This window comes from Ambystoma mexicanum, chromosome 8 (assembly GCF_040938575.1).
Source record: "Ambystoma mexicanum isolate Mex_15411 chromosome 8, UKY_AmexF1_1, whole genome shotgun sequence".
In the NCBI taxonomy this organism is placed as follows: Eukaryota; Metazoa; Chordata; class Amphibia; order Caudata; family Ambystomatidae; genus Ambystoma; species Ambystoma mexicanum.
This window is the reverse complement of record NC_090929.1, coordinates 535,288,829-535,307,762: the sequence shown is the minus strand read 5'-3', so window position 1 is coordinate 535,307,762 and position 18,934 is coordinate 535,288,829. Positions and strand designations below refer to the sequence as shown.

General features: G+C 47.0%; 1 protein-coding gene across 1 annotated transcript in view; it reads right to left on the bottom strand.

Annotated features, from left to right (window-relative positions):
• The window catches only part of TPRG1L (tumor protein p63 regulated 1 like), a 147,432-nt gene that overhangs the window by 62,856 nt on the left and 65,642 nt on the right, over nt 1–18,934 (bottom strand). The window contains exon 3 of the mRNA XM_069610229.1: nt 16,972–17,148. Coding sequence (XP_069466330.1) covers nt 16,972–17,148 — 177 coding nt within the window. The remainder of the gene's footprint in view (nt 1–16,971; nt 17,149–18,934) is intronic.

The following is an 18,934-nucleotide window of genomic DNA, read 5'->3' as shown; positions in this document are numbered from 1 at the left end:
GAGTATTGGTGTTTTCCTTTTATTCTTGTATAACCAAACCAATAGTTTGCTATGTTTGTCCCCCTGCGCATACACTTTTTCTAGGTATTGCGCATAGCTGAATTTGCCCAGCCTGTCCCAGTGGTTCAGGCACTTTTGTCTCAATTTTATTTCTTCACTCAAGTGGTCTCGACCCTCACTGTTCTTCCTCTCAATCTCTGCCAATTATTGTTTTGTTTTTATATTTCTGCTGTGATGGCTTTGCACACCCTCCTTCTTTGGCTATCCTTTCTCCACTGGTCACTAATTTATATGCTTCCCATATCGTACCCACTCTAACACCATCTTCATTAATCTTGAAGAACTCAGTCATGCGTTCCCTTGCATGTTCTTTAAATGCCATATCTAGGAGTGACTGGCTTCTGAGCCTCCAAGTTGGTATTTACGGTCTTGGGGCTGCTATCACCCACTTTAGTATTAGCGGGGCATGATCCAAAAATACTATTGTGCTTTGTATTCTGCCTCTTCAAATTCCCTCATGTGTTCCTCCCCCGTGAATAAGTAGTCTAATCTTGTATGCACTTTATGTGGAGCGGAGTAGTCTCTCTCATTTGTGTGAAGAGTCCTCCATATGTCGACCAAGTTGAAGTGGTTTAGGAGGGTGTTCAGAACATTTCCAGGCAGAGCTGGTTTTCTGAACCCGTCGTATGACCTGTCCACTTTAGGATTCAGTGTGCAATTGAAGTCTCCCCCTTCCCCATATTATGACCTCATCGCTGTACGGTCCAAACCTAGCATATAAGGACCTGAAGAATGTCGTGGCGTCAAGATTTGGTGCACATGTGTTAACTATACATACTACTTTGTTTTTGAGCATACTGTGCATCATTACCATTCTGCCTTCGTCATCAGCTTAAGTATGCATGATTTTCGGAGGGATTGTCTGGGCAACCAAAATGAGGACTCCCCTGGCATACACCAAGTATGTGGATCCAACTATTAAGCTGCCCAATTTTTTTTAGCAATTTTGTCTTGCCTGGGTTTATCAAGGCGCGTCTCTTGTAATAGGGCAATTCCTATTTTCTGTCTGCGCAAGTATGTAATTATTCTCTGCCTCTTTCCGTAGTTGTTCAGACCCCGGATGTTCCAGGTCAATACCTTAATGCTCCCGGCCATCGTCTAATTGTTTGTGCGGACTCTTTGGACGCTTCATGCATGCCATTCACTGTTCTGCAGGTTGTGGCTTCCTGCGCGTTAGGACTACGGAATTCTCCATCAGGCTTTCCCCCCTCCCACTTTTACTCAACCAACCATTCCCCCAACTTAAACTGTCCAGTCATGTGGTGCATACGTGGAGTTCCCTGCTTCCGCTCCCTACCTAGTCACCGGACTAGGCGTTCGGTGCCAGACGGGTGGATACTTTGTATCGTACCCCAACAAATGTGGGGTAGTAGGTGCTCTCCTCGGTCCTGTGTCCCTCCTACCAAGCAGCAGGTGTCTTATCTCCCGTCTTCCTGCTTATTGTCATTTTATCAAACGGCATCCGTAACATGTAATCAAGAGTTGTTTCCCTCATGTTCCAACTCATTTTGTTCTAAAGCAGGTGAGATTTGCCACGCTAGTTTCCAGCCATTAGTCATTTTGCTTTTCATTGTTATTGGGGCTTGTCCTTGCTTTCAGCACTTGTAGTGGTCAGTCTTTATCCATTGTTGGTATTTTCGCGCTGTCCATCCAGTCTTGTGCCTCTGCTGGGCTATCGAAATACAGGGCTCTGCCATTATGTAGTATCTTCAATTTGGCCGGATAGATAGCATGTACTTCAGTTCGGCTTTTTTCAGTCTCTCCTTTGTGGCTATAAATTGGACTCTCCTTTTGTGCACCTGCAAAGTATATTGCCATTTTCGCTGAGGCTCTTTGTATAGTGTGCCCTGTCCTGGAAAATGCCAAGATCTTTTCCCTATCCTTGTTTAAAACTTTGGCGATGATAGGTCTAGGGGGAGCTCCCGGTGGCGGTTTCCTGACCAAGGATCGATGTGTTCGCTCAATGGTGAATCCATGTTCATGTGTACATGCCCCGGTCCCAATTCTTGTAGCAGCAGGTTTCCTACGTAATTAGTTGGGTCGGACCCCACAATAACCTCTGGAAGCCCCAGGATTCTAATGTTGTTCCTGTGCGTGCGTCCTTGCGTTCTCTGCTCTTTCTTCCAGCAGTTTTACCCTCTGTTTTAGTATATTGACGTCAGTCGTCGTTCACGCCACTTCTTTCGTATTCTCTTGCACTTGCTCTTCAAGTTTCCCTGTGCACCTCGCTGGCGCTCTCATGTCTTGCCTTACTTGTCCCACATCGATCCGCACTGCGCCAATCCTTGCTTTCAAGGTTGTTTGTAATCCTGCTGTGGCAGCTAGTATTTCTTGGTTTCCATTGTCCAGCTTGTCTTTGATGCATGTAGCTGCTCCAGCTTCTTTCTCTCCTTTGCCCTTTTGCAAACGCTTCCATAGTAGTCTGTTTGCCTTTGGTTCTGTTTTCTTTAGATGCCATAAATTGTGCGAGATATTCCTACTTTAGCTAGTTGGTTTTCTGGCTTGGTCTCTGTTGCTCTTTCACTATTCAGCCCATCACTTTCTACTGCTCTGTTGCTTCTAGTTTCTTTGCCCGTTATCTTGGGTAGTTCTTCACTTTTACCCCCGATCTTCTATGTTATGGGACTGCGCTTGTGTCCGGTGTGTGCCAGTTCTTCGTTGCAGATCTCTTGGCTTCTGCTCCATCTCCTGACCACCTTTATGACAGGCAACGCACCGTCCTTTGCCCATGGCTCCTGACCCCTTTATGCTCTTGATTCTTTTGTGAGCCTGGGCTGCTTCTCCTGGCATGGGTCTGCACCTTGCTCCAGTCCCTCTTGTGTAGTGGCTGTTACTCAGCATGCTTGCCCGTTTGCTTGTGTATCCTTCCCTTTACATGCCTCCTTGGGTTTTAGGAGCTTTTCTTCCGAGTCCTAGGGGCTTCATTTTGCACTTGTTGGGGTCAGGGGTGCCCCCTTGTAAATGGGACGTAGCAGGGCCACTGCTCGCTTGACTGCTTGGAGCGTGTCTTTCTTTCCCCCCCGACCCACTCCTTACCGCTTTTATCCGGAGTCTCAGAACTTGGGGGGAGGGGGGGGGGATTATGGGTGGAGGCGTGACCCGCTGCTTGTAGAATTCCCTGTAGTTCGCCCAGTCGCTTCTCTCCTCCTCCTGGGCTGCCTTTCTCACTGGGGTCGTGTCCTGCTGCCCGCTTACATTGGGCACAGCTTGGCTTCCCCTTGCCTTCTGCATGGTCCTGTTGGCGCTGCTGTTTGGTGCACACCGCCCAGGTCGACCGGTCGCCTCTTCTTCCCCTGGGGAGATGTTACGGCCCTGCTACTCGCTGGTTGCAGCCTTTTTTGCCGGGCTATTCGGTTGTGCGTAGTGCGTAATCTTCCCGTTTCCTGCAACTCAAGCCTCCTACAGCCCGGTTGAGTGCTCGCTCCATATGTTAAAGAAGTTTCCTCCGAATTGTGCATTTAATTATAGTTTGGACACGCTGTGTTTAGCTCATCTTCCCAGGATCAGCAACAGCCGCAGAGACAGGTCCACTTCACATGGTGTTAAGCCCCCCCACCCCCCAATGCACAGTCTAGTTTTGTGAAGAATGTGATTGGTCCAAGACACTTTCCAGCCTGGAGGCGGGAGTTTAAATCAGCTGCCACTGAAAGATGGAGAGACCTTCCTCCAGGTGTCGGCTTGGAGACAGTCAAGAGATGCAGGGTGCAGTGCGGAGCCGACGGTGTCCCAATCCAGGAGTGAACCCTGCAGGTGAGTGGAGGCAGAGAGAGAGAGAGAGAGAGCTGATCCAAGCACTCCTGGCCAGTTGGGAAGGCCAGGAAGCAAATGGAACAGAGAGACGTGGCTGCAGAGCACTGCTTGCGAGGCGAGCTCTGGACCGCTGCATGTGGTGCTGGTTTACTGTGGAACTCCATTAGCCTTTGATATGTGGCTGGTGCCCCGTGAACCCCAACATGTAACACATTCAATTGGAATAGTCCAATTTGGGAGAACCACCAGCAGCCTGATACCCGCTGCTGTCTCCCATCTTGAATTCTGTTGCAGAAGTTGCAAAGTGTCCTGGAACCGACTCAACGCTGTTGAGCATAAAGGTCATCTCAAGCATCAGTTACATTGTGGTTCTGTCCCCCTGGTCCTTCTCTGAAGGCCCCTATTGACATTTACGACCCCTAGCTCCACTGGTGCTGAAACCAAAAAACCTTGAACAGTTAAGACTGATTGCTTTACCAATTACCCTCCTGTCAGTATCCAGAGTGCATCCCTTACCTTTGTGAAACTGTCTGTCCTCTGTGTTCCTTTACAGGGTGGGTTGAATTTTGTAGCGTGCTAGAACTGTCTGCTATAATAATAAAGTGGATATTTGTATATACCCTTTACTGGACAGTCCCTTGTATCATTGGGAAATTGTATTTTCGCTGTGTTGCAACTAACCAACGATCCACAACCTTGCATAGATAAGCCTGCTGTTCCGTCCACATTACCAAAATTTGACAAGGAGGTTTATAATTTACTTGTGTTCCAATTTGTTCAGATCCCTTCTGGTGTGGGGTTGATGGTTTAGAAACAGATATTCATCCCTGGACCACAGTATCCAGTCTTCATCGAAAAATGTTTCATCTAAACATTTTCCATCGAATATTTTCGAATGAAAAGATGTTCATTGAATGGATTTTTGTGGGGGGGGGGGTAAAGGGTTACATTGTGTTTGCAAAATGTTTGAGGTGGGTTTTTAAGGGTCCTTAACAGGGTTTGGGGGGGACCCCAAAGAAAAAAAGACATGGAACCCTGGACCACTGGTGCTCCGAACGCGTCACACTCACACATGACATTCACAGACACTCTGGTCATGAGAGATTTTGAAGAACCTAGTTCTACTGCAATTTCCTCAACAATTTCTCACCCTCCAATACCCCTGTTATAGAGAAGCTTTGATACTTATTTTCCCTCACCAAGGCCTGGATCAGGTCTGGTACGCCCGAGAGGGAATTTCCTAGAGACCTATCCTCTTTGGGGCAGGTCTCAATATCTGCTTTGAACCTGGTTTTATCCTCATTGGGGAATCTTGATAATATACGGGTGGACATAAACCACCACACTAATATCCTGAACACTATGCAATGACTCTCAGAAAGGAGCTTCAGAGAGATCTCGCTCCGACACGTCTGAAAGCAAAGCCACATAAGGTTATAACCTGGCAGGAGGATAATACAGGGGTCAGTTTTGCCTCCCTTTGCGGATGTGGTAATAGAGGACAACGGGGACCGATGACAGATTAATACGATTAGAGAAGAAAATATTGACTATTTGGCTGATTTGATTAAAGCCTCTGTCGAAATTGTTGCTTCAGGGAGTGGCAGATTGTATGCCCACCAATAATTATCTAGTTGATCTTATCCCAGCCTTTCCTTGTGGGAACAAGAATGTTTGCCTGTGAAAAAGAGAAAACAGAACTACAAGAGACCTAATCATGAAATTAAATGTTCTAGAACATTTCTATGAGCACTTACTCTGAATGAGGTGTGGGAATGAACAGCTGCCATAAAGAATACCCTTTTATATAAACCTCCCAAGTACGAGTGAAAAACAGAGTAAAAGGCTAAATACACCAGACGGTAGATTAGTGGAAGATCACTGGGGGTGCGGGGACTGTATCGGTGGAGAGCAGCCTCCATACTCATATGCTGACCCATGTGTCCATGAGACTTTGGAGGACATAAAGCAACATAATGCCATTAATGAACCCTTGGTAACTTTGGATAAAAGTCCTGTGAAGGAACTACGGAAGTGTCCTAGAACCGGCAGGCCAAAGCTAGATGTTCAGTCATCATTGCATAATCTGTGTCCTAAGGTCAGTCAGCCCACCCCGCCTGTTTTATGGAGGGAACATATTTAGTAGGCTGCAGCCATACTCCGGTTTATAAATCAATAATTCAGATGTTGGCAGCCTCGGTGGAAAGTCTACTGGTTCATCCTTTATGAAAAATTAAAAAAGGCCCCGGTTTTGGGGCGTTCATATTGCCTGAAAACACAAAACCCTTAATTAAATCATTAAAACGAGTTGGTCCTGTTGAATGAATTGACAAGACTAAGATTGTTTCTCAAGACATTCAACAGGTTGAATGTATTCATGAGGACCGGGTGGATATTGTTACCTTAGAAATACATTCAAGGATAGTGCGAGATAGGATACTTGCTGAAGCCGAAACTGAATTCAATGCGGTATGATATAGACCCCTACTTAGGAGGTCAGGCATTAAAGGTGAGCCTGCCCCGGATCATTGGAGTGGACTCCTTTAACATGTATGAGCTAAATAGAATATTACTTGTGCAAATGGTAAGGGCTTGAATTCGGACGACATGGCTGTTAGTAAAATTACCCAGGTGGATTGGCATAAGCAAGATTGGTCCTGGCACTTGAGGATCCTTGTAAAAAGATCGGCACCAGGTGAGAGTTTGTCTTCTTTACTCTAGCAACAAAGCGGGGAATTAAATTGGTTTCGTGGAACCCAAGAGGCCATAGGTAGCTTTGAGCAAATATTTGAGGGATTACTCAAAGTTACTTCAAGAAACCTGGCCTATGGACAGTATCTATATAGATGGGCATGAAACCTTTTACTCAACGAGCAACAAAGGGAAATACGGTTTGACCATTTGGAGGGCTTTTGACTGCAATTGCCATCTCCTGGGGTGGGTTGGGGGGTGGGAGTGATGGGGGAGGGGTTGCGAGTTAATAGAATTTTGTGGGAGAACCAGCGACTGCTAGTTGTCGAATTAAGCACCAATGCATATAACCTCTTGATGGCCACCGTTCACTAGAATCTGTGAAGGCATCCACAAAGCACTTATAAGGACCACCAAGGACACGTTTCTTGGGTTCTGCCGTTACAAAGCAGTTCACATCACAAAAAGGATAGTGAACCCTTAGTCTCTAACCATAAATAATATCACACACTCAAAATCTAGGTCATTAAAAACAAACAATTTAAGCAGGGTGGACTGGCAATGCACCACACGAGAAAGGAATAGTGCAGAAAAATCTAACTGTCCCTACAGGTCGCCCTTTCTATTCCGAGGAAGGGGTGCTGCACCGCCTATCTACGAAATGGATAGAACATGAAGATTAGAATTCTTTGCTCTGTGTCACCATCGCCTACCACTCTGCCTACATACAACTCACTCATACTTATTGTTTTGGTGGGTGTGAGGTGTTTCAGGGGATTTTCACAAATAATATGCATCACACACACTAGTTAAAAAGGGAAACCATGGTCTAAGGTCACCACTTTAATCTTCCTGGACCTAAGGTTTCTAGAAATAAAAAGTTATGACTTCATCAAATAGACTGCACAGGGATAGATTAGATCAGCTAGCAGTACTTAGCAGTTAGCAGTTAGAAGATGTAAGAATACTGGGGTGTGCTATTATTGTGGCACCACCCTCGGTTTTAAGACTCCCAGGGTGGACGCCATTCTAGTCTTATTCCGGGTTATGGTTGGTTGACCAGTTTCAGTAGCCTACAGGGGTGCTGGCCACGATCCTCAGGACCGCCTCCGATACCAATAGCCAGTGCTTAATTTGCTTAATTTGTAAAAAAATAAGTGCCAGTGCCCAAAGAAATATAGGCCCCATAATGCCGCGTGGAGCGCTGCCCGCAGTGCGGGCGCGCGGCCCACGACAGTTCAGTGCTAGACCTAGATTGGCCCATCACACTGCTGCTGCTTTATGTCACATGTTTGGTGCTGCAGCAACTGCTGGCACAGGCTAGTAGTAGGATGGATGGGGAAGGGTACACATGGGTTGAGAAAGTATAATGCTTTAAAGTTGGAAAACACTTCTTGGTTGTTGGAGAATGACACGGTTTCCCTCACCTCCCTGTGCCTTTAAGCCTGAGATAGGGAATGGTCTAAGCCACTCCCCCAACACCCTTTTTGCACCACCTTGCTCCCTCCCTTCTCCTGTCTCCTTGTGCCATCCAGTCTGAGGAGGTCCCCCCACCCCTGATCCCCCCCCTATCCTGTTGATGGAGGGGGATGGGGTACATGGGCCCGAGTGTGTCCGGCTGCGTGTAGTGGCTATGATGGTGCCTGCTACATTCCTCCTTACACTCGGTGCATCCCCCTGCTTAGCCGCAGCACCGCACACCGGCCTTCCACGGGCCCTGCATTTGATTTACCAGGTTTATAAATTCAATTTGGTTTAACCTGCGGCCCTCCACACATTTCCCCTTTTCCCCATAACCTCCCCTAACACTCCCCCAGAAATAATACACTGACTCGGGTTGTGGATGTACAGGCCGCAGTTGCTTTATTAGCAGGAGGTATCTTACAGGTGCTCCCTTACTTGTTACTTGGTAATACAGCATCAGGTTATTCTGCTCTGAGCTGCACACCCTTACACTCCCCACTCTGTAGCGAGCAGCATCCGCTGATCGGAAGTGACGCCATTACTTTTCCACTTTAATTTGTATAAACTCAAACTTGAGGGTAGGAAAAAGAAAGCCTAGTACACAGTGGGCCAAATCTGTAGGTATTGCAAGTGAGACATTTTACTAACAGTGCAAAGTTTCTATGGCAAGGTGGACTTAACATAACAGGATGTTACAAACTGCACCATAGTTTACTGACCTCCATCACAGCACCTGCAGACATATGTTTGACTTGCACTTGCCTTTAAAAATGCAGAGGGGAAGAAGGGGATAGAGGGACACTCTTTGCAGTTGAAGTGAGGGTGGTGAGATTACATTATTTGCCCGGGATCACACACTTATACTGAACAGCGAAGCAGGGATTTTAACCCAATTTAGGAACAGAACAGCTACCTTCTTCCATGCTTTACATGGAACAAATATTTCAGTTTTGGTTGTCAACAAGACCTACAATAATGTCCTATAGTTTACTTGCAAAATGCACAAATTGCATAAAAGCTTCATGACAACATGTAAATCCTTATAGCAGCATGTTGGGCCAAATTAATATCAGTGTACCTTTATTTTCCACATCCTGGATAGAAAACTATAAGATGCAAAAGGCAAAATATTTATTTACCCACTTTATTTGCATCGCTTTAAGACGCACAATGAAATAATTTGTGTCATAAACTCACTTAGGTTTGGTCTATACTGATTGTCTTCTTTGGCACACATAACCAGAGAGCTAGAGCAAAGTCCTCACTGGCGCATACAAGAGCTTTCTTTTTTCAGATCTTGTTCTTGCCATCTTTTCCAGGATAAGAGGTAGGCATCCATTGTGTACTCCCAACAAGTAAAGCTCCATTTTCACTGCTGCGTTGCAATCATTGTCCTGAGACTCAGGATAGCTGAGCAGCAATGTGCTCTACTTGGAAGCAAGACGACACGAAGCAACACAGGTTGGATCCCCGACTCCTCACTTAGAAACCTCTGGGTATTAAGTGCGTTATAAATACGCAACTAAGACATGCTCCTCCTGTAACTGCGCCTCGATGCCCCTGGGCTGTGTGAGCGCTTTAATAATGCAAATAAATAAAAAAGCATTCTGTTTCAGTCACTGTTGCACTCTATTTGTCTCTACCTCTTCTGCCACATCTGACAGTCTGTTAAAGTACACCAAGTATTGTTAATCGGTTGCCTCCAGGAAGAGCACCCTCCACTCAGTCTATTTTTCAGTCACCTCATCCAGGTGTTTTGTGTAAGCAATTTACTCTCAAGCGTTTATCAGTCATCACATCTCATAAATGCCCCCCCCTCTCTCCCCCACTTCCTTCAAGCATGAGCATGGTGTTGTTGGGGCATACAATTGTCTCAAGTCGGGCACCAATGAAAAAGTGGCCAAAGTTGCAAACGACAATTCATTCCTTTTGTGACAGACTGAGTAGTACCCACGGGGGAGGCTTTTAGATAAAATGTGAGGCAAATTGTGCATTTTAAAGAGTATTTTTTTCAGTGATACTGGCCCAAACTACTAGCCGATTGGTGAAGTAACATGTCAAACTGGCCCACATGGGACAAAAAAGTGGCCCACATGGACCAGAAAAGCTGGCCCACAGTAGCATTATGTGTTTCTGGTTTGTGCATTGCCCTATAGGCCAGTCCGAGCCAGTGCGATCTTTTCAATGAAAACGAAACAACCAGCCCCTGCATCACCCAAATCCTTTCCGGTACTCTGCCGGGTGCGCGATTTGGGGTGAAGGAAGCAGTGCAGTATGTTAGTGCAGTGGAGAGAGGCATAGGTGACAAGACCAGGTCTGCTCCTGCCTCTAATCAAAATGGTGTCAAATGGGCGGACGGGGGCCCGAAGGATAGAAATTATGGAAAAGGAAATATGCAAGTGTAAAAACCTGCACATGGCCTTGTGGTGTACCGTGTACCACGTTGTGAAGGGGGGCTAAACGCACATCAATTGGGCAAAGGATTTTGGGACCCCCCACCCGCCGCCCCCCCCCCCAGGATATTGCGGCTCCACTCAGGCGATGTAGGACATGGGCTGGATTGCTAACTGACACAAACGAAGCTGCACGTGCTGTGCAGTCCTGAGGGACTGTGCTGTGCACAGTGTCCTGGAGGGCTGTCTGTGCACACGCTGTCCTGAGGGGCTGAGAGCACCCAATGTCCTGAGGCACAGTCCACGCTGTGTCTGGTGGGGGGCCTGTGCATGCAGTGTCCTGGGGGGCTGTGCTTGCAGTGTCCTGGGGGGCTGTGCTTGCAGTGTCCTGGGGGCTGTGCATTAGTGATCGCCTTGGCTGCCTGTGCACGTAGTGTTCTGGTGGGCTGTGCTCACATTGTTTCAGGGGTCTGTGGCTGTGCTCATGGAGTCCAGAGGGGGTGGGAGGGCTGTGCTCACAGTGTCCCGGGGCTGCGCTCATGGTGACCTGGGGCCTGTGCATGTAGTGTCCTGGGGGGCTTTGCATGCGGTGTCCTGGGGTGACCCATCCCATTTTCAATACTCCCAACTTCCCTGAGACACGAGGGCCACCCAAGTCGGACTCTGATACGAAGGGGTCACAGACCCAGCAGGACTCAACCAGGGATGAGGACCACGCAGCCGCCAGTGCCCTGCCCCGTCCTGGGCCTTACTGCCTGAGCTGCCTCAATCACTTCGAAAGTGATGGGCCCCAGCCGCCCAAATATATGTTTTTTCTTTTAAAATCTTACCTTCCGTGAAAATCGGGGGTGAAAATCGCCTTACCATTTGAACTAAGACATATCTCTACAGAGTATGCTGGAATGCTCGTCTTTCGTTAAGAAAAATAAGACTCTCCCCAGGACTTTTTCCTCTTCTATGAAAAAACGAGTGTGCATACCTGGGGAAGCAGGCCTGTAAATGTGAGTGGATCTTGGAGGAAGTGAATTGTACTTCTGACTTGCTGGAGGTTAACATGCACACTGTGAAACAGCAGTTATGGGACATGGACTGGGTATCTACACGCTCAGAGCTTAGGAAATGTTGCATTACCCGAAAGGACTGGGGCAAAACGCTGAATGCGCATACTGTGCACATTCGCATTAGTATAAAACTTTGAATCCTATACCGCCAAACGTGGGGGTCGGGGGGTTTCCTCGGCTCCATTATGTTGGGCTTTGGAGGTTGCTGGGGTGTCCCCCACTGACATTACATCAAAAGCGACGGACAAATGTAAAAATAAAACAAACAAAAAAAAAACAATATTCAGCTTTGTTCTTTCTTGGGCTCCGATAATTGAACGTAGATCCAGAAATGTAAATTGACCGGGGACTTAAGCTTGAACATAAACAATGGAGCATATTGCCTAAATATTTACAAACCTCCCCTAATTCCAGAGATGGAGTGCAATTCCTGAGGTTCAGGATGAATTTGTTAAACACCAGAGTGATTCAGTTTACGAGGAATAGGAAGGATAACCGCCTGCCATCATTGCAACTATTGCATCAACTCAGAGTTAAAAGGAAACACTTCGGCACATAGTAAGTGACTGTCCAGCTCTATGTGATGTTCGTACTCAATACTGGGCGTGGGCGGTGGGAGGGTACAATACACGAATGTCTGGTTGGGAATCCAGTAGCACGGACAATGCTGATCTGAAGGGAGAACGGTTAGATGGGTTTTAATTTTTAAAAAAATATATAGTGGACTCATTGAAAGGAGCTGGGTATGTAAATAGAACCCTACACATTTTATTAATTTAATGTTACTACATTGATAATTTTACGAGGATTTTTATAGATTAATGAAATTGAGATGGAATTTGTTCTCTTGTTTTTTTGTTCCGCTTTATCTTTTTTCATTGTATACTTATTATAATATACATGGATTATTAACTGTACGAGATAAAGCTTTGGCCCCGCTAAATATTTTCACTTCCCCTTTACATTTCAGGCATGCATAGGTGCAGAAGCTGGCTTTACCATGAATCGCTAGCCCCGCGTCTCTGACGCCACACCTCAACCTCCCTTTTTTGAGCATGCAGATGGAATGTCCCAAGTACTCTCATATCTTTAGGGGGTGTGGTGGGCTGGGAGTATGGTGGGACGCTGGACAAGGAGTACACTAGTCACTATGGTTAGGAAGGCGTACTAACTGGCTTTTTCAGGACTGTCTGCTCTAAGCTGGTGTCAGACCTGGAGTGGATATCCATGGAGTAATGCTGACAGAATGCGCAGAAGGAGGTCCAATTGGCTGCTATGCTGATTAAGTCCCATGGGACATGCCTTTGAAAAGCCACCAACGCTTTTACCCTTACCGAGCATGCACAAATTCCCTCGGGAGAGTTTTTCTTTGGAATTGTGCATGCTTCCACATTGAATGAAACCATCCAACTGGCAATAGACGCTTTGTATGCTTGTGGCCCTGGGAGGTACCACCAAATGGAACAAACAATATCTGATGCTCTAAACTCTTGTGTGGGGAAAGTAGAACATTTAAGAACATTCCGACACCCGGACAGTGCAAGACTTCATCTGCCTGTGGTTATGAGTTAGTGAAGAACGTAGATAAGACCATTTCCTGGCTTATGTGGAAACACGAAAACGTTTTTTTTGGAAAAAAGCCTGGGTGAGTACATAAGAATATTTATGCAACATTGTATACGATTATGAAGCTGATAAAACCCAAATCTCACATACTTTTCTGGTTGAGCTTTAGAGCTACAAGAAAAGTCTTCCAGGTGACCAACTGGATATCTACTGCAGCCACAGGCTCGACAGGCTTATACCCAAGGGCCATTACCAAAATGTTTAGGTCCCAAACTCGGCAAAGCCCCTCCGACTGTCTGTCTAGCCCTTCGAAATGTGCTCTACTACTTGGTTTGCAGAAAAAAAAAAACATGGCTTCAACTACTTGTACACACCTATTGCCACAAGGTTCTCCAAGTATATACTTGAACTCCTGACTGAGATAGATGTGCTGAGAATAAGATAAGCCATGCTTAAGAGAACAGCAAAGGGGATTCAACCTTATCATGTCCCCGCCCCACCAGATGGAAAATTGCATCCACTTGCTCTTATATAGAGTGCAAATGCAGTCTTTCTGCAAATTGAATTTGAAAATTTTCTCCGACAGGCAGAGGTGACTTGGAGCAAGCTTTTCAGGAACGAAGCTCCTAGAACCAGAGCTTGCAATTTGGATGGAGGAATGGCATCTACACCCTACACTCCACCCACCCCGGGACTGCATATACGTGGAGGCTTCTAGAAGCAAAAGGCCAATGACTCATCTGGCTCAGGTCTAATAACCACACTCTGCAGGGGCAGAGAGAAGTCACCAGAATCAATGTGCACCTCATGGATTCCTGAAATCTGCAGATCACTTTTTGAAGGCGATTGGTCGGTGGGCACGCCTAGCAGCTCAGGTGGCTCCAGTCCACCTGAAACAAGTCCCCGCAAAGAACCTCACCCCGACCATTCTAGAAAACTAACTTGGCATTGTCCTTTGGGGCAAACCGATCCACCCTTAAGTGTGGTTGCATGTAGTTCCCACTCCTAACTGCTCACCTTGTGAGTCAGACTGCTTCCATAATACTTTTTCCAGAGACATGAACAGCTTGGACCACTGCCCAGGTTTCGTCCACCAGCATGGATGGAGCGGGAGACCTGATTTCACTCTGCTTGTTGATATGATATAAAACAATGTGCTTTCCATACAGATCAGCACAATCAAGCCATGCAAGAATGGGATGAAAGAGCCAGACAAATGGTCTTGAGTTCCAGATAGTTGATATGTCCCCTGTGTCATGGCCTCCTTCTCTTACTTAACAGTTTTCTTGTTCTAGATATTTCTTCTCAGGGCTTCTTTAAACATGATTAATACAATCCTTTCTTGCGACAGCCTGGTATACTCTTCTGCCACGGCTTCTTGTATTCAGACACTGTAATTGCCTGGTATACTCTCCTGCTAGGACTTCTGTTCATACAGGGACTCTGTCCCCTTCCGAAGTTGCACATATACGTGGTTGGATAATGTTATCTGCTTGATGCACTATCCTGCTCGGGTTTCTCCCATGTACTTGCACTGCATGCATTTCACATATTTGCAAGGGTTTTGCCCGTAGTTTAAGTGCCCTCTTAAAAATAAGTCTTTCCACCTTTTCTCCATCGGTTGCTTGGTTTACATTTATTTTCATTTTGTGTGGTTGGCGATACGTCCTGTGTCCCTGCTGCCTCTTGGTGGACTCGCCAGCTCCTGTTGGTGTTCCTGGATTCCAACGCCGTCAGTCGGTGAAGGTTCTCCGTCCGTTTCCTTCTCGTGATCACTTTCTCTTCGTTCTTCTGTCTCTTACGGCTTCCACTTGATACTTTTGCTTTATTACAGGCTGCGGTAAGTGAAGTGCTGCTCTCAGTCGCCTGCAAACGCCCAGGAGTCTCTCGTCGGCTCCTGGCATTTCTGCAGCGTGTCCTGCTCACGCAGCACCATCTTTCTTCTTCAGTGAGCCGCCTGACTCCACCATGCCGTTCTTAGCCTTTCTATTTCATGGTCCTCACGTAGGAGGTGCAGCTCTCTAGACAGCAGCAGCAGCCCTCAACTTTCTGCTTCTGCTCTTTACATTTTCTGGGCACAGGTGTATGCGAGCAACAACTAGAGCGCTTGATTGGCTTGTGGCCTCCTTCGCTCTGCATTGCTCAATCTCTCGCCCCAGTTCCAGTATTTTGAGCATTTTCGATGATTGGTTTAAAAAACTTGGATAAGCATTTTCAATGGTAAATCAGTCCTGGATGATTGCTAGGTGGAACTGGAGAATTCAGCTTCAGAATCGTAAGACAGACTAATGTTGGAAGGTTGGCCTACATGTCTGGAGAAAAGGTTTTCCCTAATCTTCACAGAAGGATGCATAGGTGCAGGACAATAGGCCATGAGAGTATTAGATATAGGAGGGTTATTTTCAGAGGAAAATGGGGGTGTGGAATACCATGTCTCATCCGATGAAGCCATGAGGTGGTCTCCCCCATGTGATCCTTCCTCATATAGCCGCCCCAGGATAGGGTTGCGGCTGCCGTCCCTTGGCCACATGGGAGATCACCGCAGGGAAATCAGTGATGACTCCATCAAATTCAAAGAACTCTAGGTTGAAGGGTATGTGGTGCACAAAGAAACATCAGGGGTGATAATGTATGTCTGGATGATGCTGCTGGTAAGCTAGAGGCGAGCCGAGGAGCTGTTCGGCCACTTGACTCTGTAGTTATCAGATGGAGGATCCTGCGAAAGATGGCACTTCCACATTGCCAGCATGTGGCATGGAATTTGTCCACCTCGCTGCCATTTTGTCTGGTGCGCATCAGAGGCTGGATGAAGAAATGCGAGGGAAATCTAAGTTCAGCATAGAGCCTTTAAGAAGAGGTATGGTGGAGCCCCAGAGACACTGCTCAGTTCTCTTAGGGACCTTGATGCGAGCTCCAGGTGGGCCTTGAACTCTTGTGCCTAGTACAACTAGTGAGACTGAAAGCAGGTGACCCTTCTGGACAGAGCTCGGGAAGAGGACCCGGATGGCCTCTCGGATAAACATCAGGTGTGAGTGCTGGAAGGCACTTAAAAGCATGTCAATAGCAAGCTCCATGCGAACGCATGCCCTTCTTTGGTACCCAAAGGCAGCTCATGACCGTGACCAAAGGGAGCCCCGAGACTATTGTCCAATGTTCCGTTGTCCTCATCCATTGAGTAAGTTGAGGCATGCGAGGGAGATAATTGGGGGGAGTTGGTGCAGAATTACATGCCAAGTCTGCCTTGGTTCATGCTGGGGGCGAGGGCTGCTTACTTTTTGTCATTGCACAGTCCTGACTCTTGAAAGTTAGAAAAGCCCCACTTCTATAAACGCAGAGCTTTCCCTTTTAGGTTACATAGTTAATTTATAATGTGTTTCCTTGCCATACGAAAATCCTAAACACTTCTTTTGTAACTCAAGAGCTGAACTAGTGAACATTTGAGGGACTTTCAGGATTGACTGCTCCAAACTTCAATACAATATTTTCGATAATCCATTGTGTGGATATTACCTTATTGTGTGCTATTGTGCGTTATCTGCACCTTTTTTTTTTTACCAATCTTCTCCCCTTTCTGAGAGCTCAGCCTGGACTGGTCCATCACGTTGATCCCTAGTACAGTGAAATCTAGCAGATGTCCTTGGTGGGAGTCAGTCTTTCTTTGCCCAGCCTATAGGGCTTTGAAAAATCCCCTGACCGTACAGGTTGGGTCATTTAGTTAAACTCCAAATCAACCTGCCCTCCCACCGCACTAATTGAAAGGGGAATCGGTGGACACAATTAATGGAGCAATATTAGGCAAGTGGAGGGGATGAATTTCCTTGGCTGTGCTAGGGTTCGTGACCTGTAAAAACATTTAGAAATGTATTGTTTGCATAAAGGAAGGAATAAAATGCATTTCCTTTAGGAAGAAACTTCAAATGTACATATGCTTAAAAGTTGTTAAATGACAAATTAAATGGGTATATAAAAAAAAGTGTAAGACTTACTTGTTCAGAGAATTGTGAGGAAATTCAAATTCTCCAACGGAAATGGTGTCCACTGCATTCAGTGAAACTCTCATTACCTGCTGGCATTGAAGGTTGATGAAATCATATTTACAGATGAGAAGGGATTTATCCGTAATCAAAACTAGGCGCTCTTTCTCATTGTTCCAGTGGTCAACCCTGAGAAGACAAAACACTTATCAGCACACAAAATCTTTTTTTAGATTAAACTTTCCTCGTCTATTTTGGATTTCCTCCTAGATCAGCACTATTTGAGTGTTTTAACAAAGACTGGAACACATCCAAGGCTTGGATGCAGAGCTCTGCACAGAGTGCAAATAAAGCACCAGATTGCATAATCTAATTACATTTTATTGAAAGAGCTAGACAATCCTGCGCTTAAAAATTACATAGATGCTTCTTGCAATTTAAAAAGGGCTGGTATGCTTTTATGTGCCCTGCTCTAAGCTCTCGACTGATTTGGAAAACATACTAAATGGAGTCGGTGTGTACAGCAAGCACTAGAAAAATATCCGAGGACAGCCATGCTCCAGCAAAATAGGTTCTCACAGGCATTGAAATCAACCTCCAATGTGTAGGGATTACACGAGGAACAGGCAACTTCCAAGACAGGCATCACATGCAAACCAAAAACACTGAGCAAAAAAACATGAAAAAATAAATAAATAAAAAAAAGAGCCGGCACTGATTCACCCAGGGGAGCTTCCACAGGGCAGCAAAAAAAGCTTAACCATGTGTATTTCACCTCTCAACAGCATTTTGAGGGCTGTTACAATTCTAAGTTGTGCCAGCCAACCATACACCTTCATGCTGTTCACCTTTACATTTGGATATAGCCCCTACACCAACATTATGGGAGTAATTCATAGAATTCAGTGCACAAGTGACGCACGCGGCTGGCGCACAGTGTGCACGTGCGACAGTCTGCTCCAAAATCCATTTCCGCGCACAGCGTATTCATAGATTTTAACATCCATTACCAGCCGTGGCGCAGAGACCCTGCAGCAGCGGCAGTTACGCCCCCAACCCCTCCCCGTGCGCCATGTACAGCGCACAAATCCCGTACATGGTGCACAGGCCCCAACCACGAAAATGCCTGTAAAACTCCCTGCACACTCCGAAAACATGTACCCCGCTGCGCAGGGAGTTTCACACGCGATTGGCCCAGTGCGACCGGGGTACGTATATTACTGTTGTGTGCGGGAAGTTCCACACCCGATTGGCCCTGTGCGAGCAGGGTACGTGTATTTCGGGGGTGAGCGTGAAGTTTCACACGCCATTGGGCCTGTGCGAGCAGGGTACGTGTATTTCAGGGGTGCGCGGGAAGATTCACACGCAAATTCGCTGTCAGAGCGGGGTACGTGTATCCAGTGGGGTGCGCGGGGAGTCCCACACGTGAATTGGCAGTGTGGGTCCTCCCAGGTGTGCCCTCTACCCCCTCCATGGCCCCTGCAGGCAACCCACAGCACAGGGGACTACCCTGCACCCCTGGTCATGTCCCGCAGGCAGCCCATCCACCATGGGCATGCCCCCCGGCCAGCCCACATGTCACCTTCCACTAGTGATCACCAACTCATGTCCCCCAGCACCCCCACCCCCCCCACCCCCAACAGTGAGGGGCACCTGCCAGCAGGCCCCGACTCATTTCCCCCAGCACCCCCACCCACCCGTGAGCCTCAGGCCCTGACTCATGTCCCCCAGCACCCCTACCCACCCAGCAGTGAGCCTCAGGCCCCGACCCATGTCCCCCAACACCCACACCCCCCAGCAGTGAGGGGCACCTGCCAGCAGGCCTCGACCTATGTCCCAACAAACAACATGTCCTAACAAAACAGACCCATGTCCCTAAAGCCAACCCTAATCCCCCTTGCCCCCAATCCAAGCATGCAACCATCCACAGAACCCACTCCCAAATTACCCATGCCATGATAGTCGAAATGAGCCA